This window comes from Lynx canadensis, chromosome B4 (genome assembly GCF_007474595.2).
Source record: "Lynx canadensis isolate LIC74 chromosome B4, mLynCan4.pri.v2, whole genome shotgun sequence".
Taxonomy (NCBI): Eukaryota; Metazoa; Chordata; class Mammalia; order Carnivora; family Felidae; genus Lynx; species Lynx canadensis.
The window spans coordinates 74,335,956-74,345,928 of record NC_044309.1 but is presented as its reverse complement, the minus strand read 5'-3'; the positions used below and the strand labels follow the sequence as shown (position 1 = coordinate 74,345,928).

At 56.6% G+C, this 9,973-nt stretch overlaps 1 protein-coding gene across 1 annotated transcript in view; it reads left to right on the top strand.

Annotated features, from left to right (window-relative positions):
• The first annotated feature begins 3,942 nt into the window (after positions 1 to 3,942).
• The window catches only part of COL2A1 (collagen type II alpha 1 chain), a 28,574-nt gene continuing 22,543 nt past the window's right edge, over positions 3,943 to 9,973 (top strand). Inside the window, 10 exon segments of the mRNA XM_032593779.1 lie at positions 3,943 to 4,029; positions 4,241 to 4,370; positions 5,819 to 6,028; positions 7,443 to 7,459; positions 7,891 to 7,923; positions 8,030 to 8,062; positions 8,161 to 8,214; positions 8,381 to 8,398; positions 8,400 to 8,483; positions 9,695 to 9,772. Coding sequence (XP_032449670.1) covers positions 3,943 to 4,029; positions 4,241 to 4,370; positions 5,819 to 6,028; positions 7,443 to 7,459; positions 7,891 to 7,923; positions 8,030 to 8,062; positions 8,161 to 8,214; positions 8,381 to 8,398; positions 8,400 to 8,483; positions 9,695 to 9,772 — 744 coding nt within the window.

Below are 9,973 nucleotides of genomic sequence, written 5' to 3'. Positions count from 1 at the left end.
GAACTCCCTGTGTAGCTTCTTCCAAGTGCCCTCAACTTCCAGAAGGAAAGCACAGCAAAAACCCCACCGCCGAGGAGGGGAGATCCGGGCAAGTCAGACCCCCAAGTCCAAGTTTCACGGAAGTTTGTATTTTTCCTAAAGTTGTTTGAGAGACCTGACAGTCCTCGGGGACAGAAAACCATCTCGTCAGGAGGAAGAAGGTCTGTTTGGGGTCCTTTCCTCTCTAATATCAATGGAGTGAGTCACCAGGAGCCAAGAGAAGAGCGTGGCTGAGCCCTGAGAAGGAGGCAGCATCCGGCCAAGATGCCCCAAGGGAGCTCACCGGGGAAGGTGAAGTGAGGTGGGAAGCAGCAAGAGGGCCAGGGGGCCAACTAGGAAATTCTGGCTTCTCCCCCGGCTCACAGAACTCGGTCCAGCTGGAGCAGCCGCCTCACTCCCTGGACGGGGCTGCAGCAGTGACCAATGTCCCTGGCCAGAACTGCTCAACCCCGGGCGGCAGTGCCCACTCCCCCCCGGGGCCCTCTCCAGGCCCCCCGCCAGGAAGAGCAGACACCACGTCTGAGCCTGGAACTAGACAGTCCCCCACCTCGGCAGCACGCACGGTTTAGTCTGGGCTCCCTCCGTCCTCTGTCGCTGCTCAAGCCCCCTTCCCAGGGCCTGCCCCCGCCCCCACACCTTCACACAGGTCTCCCTCTGTGCTGTAACACACCGGCCCCTTTCCTGGCGATTGGCTCCGGCCAACTTCTGCCAAGGCTCCAGAGGAGGCTCTTTCTTCGCAGAGCTGGGTGGGGGAGGGGCTGGGGCCTGTCGCTCCGAATCTCCAGGTGGGAGCCCCGGGGCCAGGTACTCCGGGAAGCGGCCAGAAGGCTAGAAGATAGGCCGGGGCACCTCCCCAAACTTGGCCTTGCTTGCCAGTTTCCAAGAGTTGGATTCCGGATACCATCGCGAGCTCCCCCTGCGCCCTCCTCCCCTCCCCCTGCCCTAGGTCCCAACGCGGAGCCCCGCTAACTCTCCCCCGCTGCTCCTTTCTACCGCTTTCCCTCCTCCCTCCCAAGTCTTTTCCGTCCACGGTCTAGGGCTCGCGGCCTGCGCCTCTGCAAACACCCCCCGCCCCTCCAATCTGGGCAGAACTCCGAGGGGAGGGGCCGGAGGCCCCCCTTCCCGCCTGTGGTCGGAGGGGGCAGCGCCGCAGCCCTGGGTTGGGGGGAGGACAGCAGCCGTCTCTGCGCCCCGCCCGATCAGGCCACTCGGCACACTAGGGGTGGGGGGCGGGAAGCAGGGCTAGCGGAGAGGGGGGTCCGGCCCAGGCAGGTGCGGGCTCTGGCTGGGCCCAGGCCGGCTCCGGGGGCGGGGTCTCAGGTTACAGCCCGGCGGGGGGCCGGGGGCGGCCCGCGGTTTGGGCGAGTTCGCCAGCCTCGAGAGGGGCCGGACGCATATAACGGGCTCCGCGGAGGCGAGAAGACGCAGAGCGCTGCTGGGCTGCCGGGTCTCCTGCCTCCTCCTCCTGCTCCGAGGGCCTCCTGCATGAGGGCGCGGTAGAGACCCGGACCCACGCCGTGCTCCTGCCGCCTCGCTGCGCTCCGCTCGGGCCGGCTCCGCCAGGCCCCGCGGTGAGCCATGATCCGCCTCGGGGCTCCCCAGACGCTGGTGCTGCTGACGCTGCTTGTCGCCGCTGTCCTTCGGTGTCACGGCCAGGATGTCCGTAAGTCGCCCGGTCCCTGCCTGCCACCCTTCTGTGCCGTCCCTTCGCACCCCCCCCCCCGGCCCTCTCCCTCTTTGGAGCCGGCGGGTCCAGGCTAGAGTGGCTCCCGGGGTCATAGCGCGCCGAGACTTGGGCGCATGATGCGCAGGGGCTCACCTAGCGGAGTTCTGCAAGTCAGGGGCTCTGTTGGAGCGTCGGCTGGTGCAGGTCGCAGTTGGAGGCATTTGCAGGTCTCTACTTTGCGCAGGAATTTGAAACGTGCAAAGTGTCAGGTCGAGATGTTTGCGCATAGATTTAAGCGCGCTCGTTTCCACCAGCTTTGATAATTAAGCAGGCGCACACCCACCCAACTCACCTCCCCGAAGCACTCGGAGTGCAGCAAAACAGGTCGTGGCCCATCGATCTTAGGAGAAGTTGGAAAGGGCTCTAAGGAAGGGACGAGCAAGCGCCAAAGGGTTGACCTCGCAGCCGCGTCCAGGGGTTGGTGGCTGGAAGGTTCAAAGGGGAGTTAGACAAAGGAGATGCTCTGAATCTGGTGGGCTGAAATCGGAGGCCACAAAAGAGAGGCTTCGGAGCGGCGCTCTGAGATCTCAGCGCCTCTCGCAGTTTCCTCCCCCTCCCGGCTGGCGCAGGAGCAAGGTGCAGCCCTCGTTCTCATCTCGGCTTTGGCCGTGCCTCTAACGGGTACAGAAACTCCCCGTAGGAGAGGCCATCTGAAAGGCGATAACATTCCAACCAGACCGTGCTTTTTTCAAACGCCCCAGAAAATAGCGCCCCCTCCCCGCCGTCTTCCCCTCCAAACTCCGGAGGTACTACAATGAGTTACTCTTCTAAATTTCTGGAACTCACCGGGCTAGGCTCTGTGTGTGTGTGTGTGTGTGTGTGTGTGTGTGTGTGTGTAGCAGAGGAAGGGGGCACAGTTGGTCAATTGCTATAACAATTTCAGCCGAATATAGTTAGAGATGGCAGTTTTACGGTCTAGTCCAAAGGCGGTTCGGATCTCACCTTTCCATCGTCTCCTTTGGTAAAGTCCCACTGTCTGGGATTATATTCAGGACAAACGAAGCCTGGAAAGTGTATTAGAGAGGTAGAGAGGATTTTTTTTTCCCCACGTGTTTGGGCACGTTTCCGATGGCTGGGATTCCAGCCCTGTCTTTGTATGTTACAGATTGTAAATCAATCGCAGAGGAAACTGTTTGGGGAGGCGGGATGGAGGTGGGGGGGGGGGATCAAAATCCCTCTGCCGACGAGGCTCTATTTGGTGTCTCCTGCCACCAGGCTGTCTCCAGAGACGGTTTGGAGGGCTCTGGGCCCAGGAGGACTTTCCGTTCATTAGAGTGGCTGACCCAGGCGGGGGCAGGAGTGGAGCCTGCGGCGCAGTCGCAGCGAGCCCGGGGCAGGAGATTCTGGCCGGGTCGTCGCGTGCTGCGCTAACCTGGAGGCGCGCTCCCGGGCACTTGTTGGGATACGGTGTGTCCATCAGTGTTTCCGGCTCGGACTGGCTATATTTTTGTCCTCAATTTCCCTGTACACCCACAAAGCTGTCTTCTTGACCGACCTCTGCTTAGTGCACAGTGAAATTAGCTAAGTGACTTTAAAATAATTCCCAAATTCTCCCTCTGTCATTAGAGGCGCTCACTTAAATGGCAGAGCGCTCTCACCGCCGCAACTTTCCTGGGAGTGAGTGAATTCCACAGTTTCTTGGGCCCAAACCTTCCAGTCGCTCCTTCTCCTCCTCCTCCTCCTCCTCCTCCCCGGGGTGCGGGGGGGGAGTGCATCGGGGCGGTTGACTTCGCTCCCAGGCGCATCCGAGCCTCGTAACCCCCTCCCCTGGGTCGGTGGACCCAAAGAAGTGACGTGGGGAAAGGCACAGTCTGCGTGGACGTCAGGAATGTCAGAAACCTAGAGCTCGGGCACGCCCCTCCTCCCCATCTGTCCACGACTTTGAGAAACTTATTGGAGGCGGCGTCTTTGACCCACATCTGCATTTCACAGCCCTCGCCTGCGAAAGTGCCCCTCGGCTGAGGGGAGAGACCTCAATCCTCCTTTGTGAGGCTTGTTTGCGTTGGGAGATTGGCAGCGATGGCTTCCAGATGGGGCTGAAATGCTGCCCGTATTTATTTAAACTGGTTCCTTGCGGAGACCTGTGAATCGGGCTCTGTGTGCGCTCGAGAAAAGCCCCATTCATGAGAGGCGAGGTCCGGTGGGTTCCCCCGGACTCCCTGACCCCCCTCTCCACAATGCCCCCCTGTGCCCGCCCGCCGCCACCTCCCGGGCTCCAGCCCTGCGCAAAGCGGCGGCGAAGCAAAAACAGTTCCCCGAAAGAGGTAACTTTTTAATTGGCCTGCCACAAAGGAGCACTTATACCGCGCTGCGGTAATGAGGGGAACCGGATCAGGCGCGCCGGGATGCTATCGGCAGCGGTTTCGAACAGCAATTATGGTGGTGCTGGGCTCCTCCGTCCACACCTAGGGGATCCGGTTACGGGGCTGGCTCCTTTCTGGGGCAGTCATTTAATCCCACTTTTCACCCTCCCAGTGTCTGTGGGCGAGCCGCGTCCAGAGCTGCTGCCAGAAGTCACCCAGCGGCTCCCACATCCCGCGCTGCCTGGCCCCGCCCCCGCGCATCCCGGGGCCGCCCTTCCTAGAGAAATCTGACCCGCATTCGGGTGCACCCCCTTCTCCCAGCGTTTTCTTTTTTCACCCTGGGCCCTCTTGGGTGAAGGTGGGCTTTTCCTCGGTCCAGACGGGAGACCATTAACCTCTGCTCCTTCTCCTTCCCCACCGCCTGATTTCTACCTTTCCAGCTAGTTTAGCCGTGGGCGTATCCCCGCAACTTCTGTGTTTACCCTGGGATCCCCCTACTCTGGCCGGGATTATCTTGCCTAAAGGCTGAGCGGATTTCTTCTGGTGGCAAGGGAAAAAAAAAAAAAAGGAAGGTTTATCTTTAGGTTTTCAGAGTCTCCTTAAAGAGCCGGAGGCAGGCCCATTTCTTTCTCCGCCCACCTGGTTTGTGGCGCTTTCCTATTATTCATCCCCTGCAGCTGCCTTCGCTTTGGGGATTTTGATGAGAAAAACAGCGCTGGGCGCTCCCTAGCACGTGGTGCGGGCTCTTCAGCCCCTGGCGCTCTCGGGAGCGCTCTTGTCAGCACAGGTTTCGTTTGCAGGGTGAGTTCCAGACGGCAGGGAGCTGGTGGAGAGGGACTAGTCCGTGCCGTTCTCGGTCTTCATTCTTGGAGGAGGCCAGGCCCGGACTGGCTAATCTTAGCCCAGGCCAGGCATTCAAAGCCCCCAGCGCCCTCCCCGCCCCCCCACATTGAGGTTTGTCTTCTGATGAAGGTAGGGTCTCTCCAGGGAGGGCTACAGCTGGAGGTCAGCAGAGGGGAGCCCCTACGCCCTTCTTGTCTCCCAAGGCATTTTGTTAGCCTGCTGGGGGTCCCAAGGGCATTGTTTGAATGGGCCCCTATCCTCCTCCCCAAATTGGCCCGAATTCTAATATGATTTAAGTCGTGGGACATGATCCTATTTCTAACCGCTCCTCCTTTAACCCCCACCCCGTATATCCGCTTTTGGAATCTGGTTGTTTATAGATTCTAATTCTTGTGGGTTGAATTTTCTACATGCCTCCTGCATTGTAGCTGTCAGTCGTATTTAGCAAATCCCGTAGTTCCTAGAGGAAGGCAGAAAAAAGGCCTCTGTTCCTGTGCTGGGGGCGGGGGGGGTCTCTCCATTTTCTCCTCTCTTCTGTACAGTTCCTGAGTTCCTAGTCGGAGTCCCCGCCCCCCCCCCAACACCCTCGGGTCTGCCCCAGGCATTTGGAAGAGAATATGCTACAGTAGCACCCCTCGCCCACCTTCACTGCTGGGGCAGGGTTTTCACTGGTCAATAGATAGCACAGTGCAAGGTGCACAATAAACATATGTTGACTACACAAAAGATTGAATGATGTCTTAGAAAAATGATTTCCAAGTTCTCTACTTTTGGATGGCCGGAGCCCACATTCTTCAGCGTTCGAATGATGTCAAGTTGACTGCAACCTCTTTCTCTTTTTCTCTTCTGGCTCCCCACCCCCTCCTTCCCTTCACTCTCTGCTTCCCCTGCCCCGCCCTTGGTGCAGAGAAGGCTGGCAGCTGTGTGCAGGACGGGCAGAGGTATAATGATAAGGATGTGTGGAAGCCCGAGCCCTGCCGGATCTGTGTCTGTGACACTGGGACTGTCCTCTGCGACGACATAATCTGTGAAGACATGAAAGACTGCCTCAGCCCTGAGACCCCCTTCGGAGAGTGCTGCCCCATCTGCTCAACTGACCTCGCCACTGCCAGTGGTCGTAATTTATTTATTTCCTCTTCCACATAAATAAATTACTTGCAGGTGCAGCAAACCTCCCATGGATGCTGGTCATCTCTGCGCGGCAGAGGGGCTGGTTATCCATGGGACCCCGGCAGCTGAAGCTGAAAGGAAAGGCCACTTCTTGCCTGCGGGTTGAAAGTGAATGAGGCTGGGACACTAGAGGGGTCCCTCCTCACCTAAAACCTCCAAAAAAGTACGCTTCCAAGATACGGAAGGACAGATGTGATTCCACAAAAGTATCCTCTCTGGAATCCTCTCTGATCACTAGAGCCGCAATGGAGAGCCCATATCCTGTGGGCGGAACCCCAGATTAATTCCCCAGATTAATTAGTTACCCACACCTTGTCCTTCTCTGTAGACGACCACTAATGGTCTTCAGTGGGGAGACAGGGCGGGCTCCCTCTTTGAAATCTGGAACGTTGGTGGCAGTTGCCTTTTGTTTCTTTACCTCTCTTGGAGTTAACTGCCAATTATGAAGCGAGTTAATAGGAGAAGGAGGGGCTGGGCTCTGAGAGATGGCGCTGGGCTGGAGCCCTGCAGGCGTGCGCTCTGGTGGGTTTTCTCACTCCCAGCCAGAACCAGTGCTGGTGGACCACATGTGTGCACGTGACCCCTCCCCAGCACTTGAACATACGCCCCATCTCCCTGCGGGGGAAAGGGGGGGGGTGGGGACGGGCACATGCCTAGGTCTCTTGGGTGGCCCTCACTGTCCCCTTCCTACTCAAACAGAGAAGAAAGTTGAAAGGGAAGCAAGGAGTTGCCCTTCCTTAACACCTTCACCAACACTGGCAAGCTGCTTTTGTGGTCTAGATTTCCCAATCATTTCTGAGGCCCCAGTGGGGGAAGTGGTGAGGGCCTCACTGCTTTGAAGGGGGAAGGGATCATTGATTTGGGGGGGGGGTGCTGGCTTCGATGCTCTCTATAACTCCTCTGCCCTGCTGTGTTTTGTGCTCGCTTCAAGGAGACCCCACTTGAACGTAAGACCCTTCTACCTCCCTAACCCTTCTTCCGGGAGGGCTTGGGCTGTGTGGGAAGGGCTTCCTCCCCTGTGAGGAGAGAAGAGACTGGACCTTCTGCCAGCTTCTGGTGCTTCCTTTCTTGGTGCTCATGAGATCTGAGCTGCTCATTTGCTCTTCATACGCCCTGCTCCATTCTTTTGCATGCTGACTGCTTTCTCAATAACAAAGTCTGGGTCCTCTCCATTCCTCGTGGGACCTCCAGCAACCCCGGGACCCCAGTGACCCTAACATCCAACAGAGGGACAGGAAGCTGCCTCCTTCCCGGGTTGCATCCTTGTCTTTGTTTAATCCATTAGAGAGTGTTTGAGCACAAGAACTTGTGCTAACCCATCTCACAATCTTCCATTCTTCTCTATTCTTTCCCACTTGCAGGGCAACCAGGACCAAAGGTAAGGGTTCCCCCCCCCCCCTTTTTTTTTTTAAAGTTTATTTGAGAGAGAGACAGAGAGACAGTGTGAGAGGGGGAGGGGCCGAGAGAGAGAGGGAGGCACAGAATCTTGAAGCATGGCCCCAGGCTCAGAGCTGTTCGATGCAGGGCTCGAACTCCGAGCCTAGCGGGGAGATGGTGACCTAGAGGTGAAGTCGGAGACTGAACCGACTGAGCTAACCAGGTGGCCCTCTTTCCTTGTTTGTTTCTGTTTTTGCTTTCTTCAGGAGCAATGTTGTGCTCACCCAGCCTGTGATTTTGTAGGCAGCAGGCAGGCAAAGCTCTGTGTTACGGGGCAGGGGGACCTCAGTGCTCAGGCTGCAGGGCAGGGTTTCGTGCTGGGGGCTTTAGTGGGCTTGTGTGGCTCCGTCCTCACAATGTGTCGTGTTTCAGGGACAGAAAGGAGAACCCGGAGACATTAAGGATGTAAGTACACATTGTCCTCACGTCGGTTGCCTCCACTGCTCCGAGGGGGTCAGCTCCTTGGGCTCCCTCTAACTTGCCATCCTCTGGGTCTCTGTCTCTCTCACAGATTGTAGGACCCAAAGGACCTCCTGGGCCTCAGGTAAGAAAGGGAGAAATTCCTTCTCCCACCTCTTCCTCAAGTCACTGCTCTGCAGGCCCCTGGCCGTGCTGTCATCTCATCATTCCCTTCACCTTCAGGGACCTGCAGGTGAACAAGGACCCAGAGGGGATCGTGGCGACAAAGGTGAAAAAGTGAGTAGAGAAAAGCTGCCCGATTCCTGTGGAACCCCCCCAGATCCTCCGGGCATCCCCCTGCCCCCTCCCATGTGCATGACCACCTCCTCGGGGGCAGCCGTGGCCAGGGGGGGTTCTGTGTAAATCCTGCTTCACACGGGTGCCCTTCTCTCTTTCTGCCAAGGGTGCCCCTGGACCGCGTTGGCAGAGACGGAGAGCCTGGGGACCCTGGAAATCCCGGCCCCCCTGGTCCTCCTGTCCCCCCTGGCCCCCCTGGCCTCGGTGGAGTAAGTATCCTTATGTCCCCTTCCTTCAGCTGCCCCTCCAGAAAAATGTGGCTTCTAAATTGCTACTCCCGCTACCTGGCTGGCTCCCAGGCCTGCCAGCGGTGTGTGCACAGCCTGCCCGTGGGCTTCTCCCCAGGCCTGTAATTTAGCGGAATCAACATAGTAGGCATCAGACTGTGGCGCTAGGGGATGACTTTTTTCACTCACTGGGTTTCTCAAAGAAATCTTCCGTTACCTGGCTCCCAGGCGTCTGTACTGTGCGGTTGATTCTTGGGCATGGGTGTGTGGGCCGGGGGAGAGGATGACTGGGCACTTGTTAGTTCCCTGGAGAAGAGAGACCACTGTCCTTGGAGACATTTAATCGTGGCCCTTGCCAAGTACATTCCAAGGGACTATTCATTCTCATGAAAGAGCCCCACTGAGTGAAGGTGTGTGGCTCCAGTCGTTTTTGGAATTAAGCCAGTCAACGAATTGTGTTATTGTCCAGTTTTTGCAGGTTTGCCGTTTTGATGTTTGCTGCGTTTCAAATTCTTGAGTGGCTCGCAGATGCCTGCTACCTCCCTTGCTGAAAAATTTTAAGGTTGTGGGTTTTAGTCTTTGGCTGGACGATAAAGACCTGGAATTTTTTTTCTCTGAAACCCTGAGAAGCGATGTTTGAGTTTACATTTTCAACGTAGGTTAAACAGCCTATTTACCATTTTAGAATTTATTCCTTTTTTTAACGTTTATTTATTTTTGAGACAGAGAGAGACAGAGCATGAATCGGGGAGGGTCAGAGAGAGAGGGAGACAACAGAATCGGAAACAGGCTCCAGGCTCTGAGCTGTCAGCACAGAGCCCGACGCGGGGCTCGAACTCACGGACTGCGAGATCGTGACCTGAGCCGAAGTCGGCTCAACCGACCTGAGCCACCCAGGCATCCCCCATTTTAGAATTTAAGTGTAATCCTGTAAAATGAAATGCAAGTCACGGATGCTTCTCCAAATAGCACTGCATCTTCCAGGGAAATGAGTGTGCCGCTGTCATCTAATAACACATTTCCACACCGGTTTTTCAGGAATCGTTGGTAATTCTATCCGATGCTAGGTTAGTTTCCAACAATTAGAGTTTATCTGAAGTTAAGGTTTGTTTTTTTTTTTTTTTTCGATACCGATTTACAGCGGAACTACACGGAGCCTGTCGGGCTCCTAATGTGGTTGGGTTTATTTGCAGAACTTTGCTGCCCAGATGGCCGGAGGATTTGATGAGAAGGCTGGTGGTGCCCAGATGGGAGTGATGCAAGGGCCAATGGTAAGACAAGACACCAGTTTTTTGGGTTTGGTTTTTTTTGGCAGCCAAAATGGCAGGCGGTGGCCCTTAGCAGAGTCAGGGAAGCTGACAACCTCACTTTACAGATTAATTGCGTAGAGCAGCTCTTCTCCACCGGTTATGTAACCTCCCATGTGGTTAGCCCAACGCATTTGGTTTTTTAATGGTGACGGATGCCGGTTT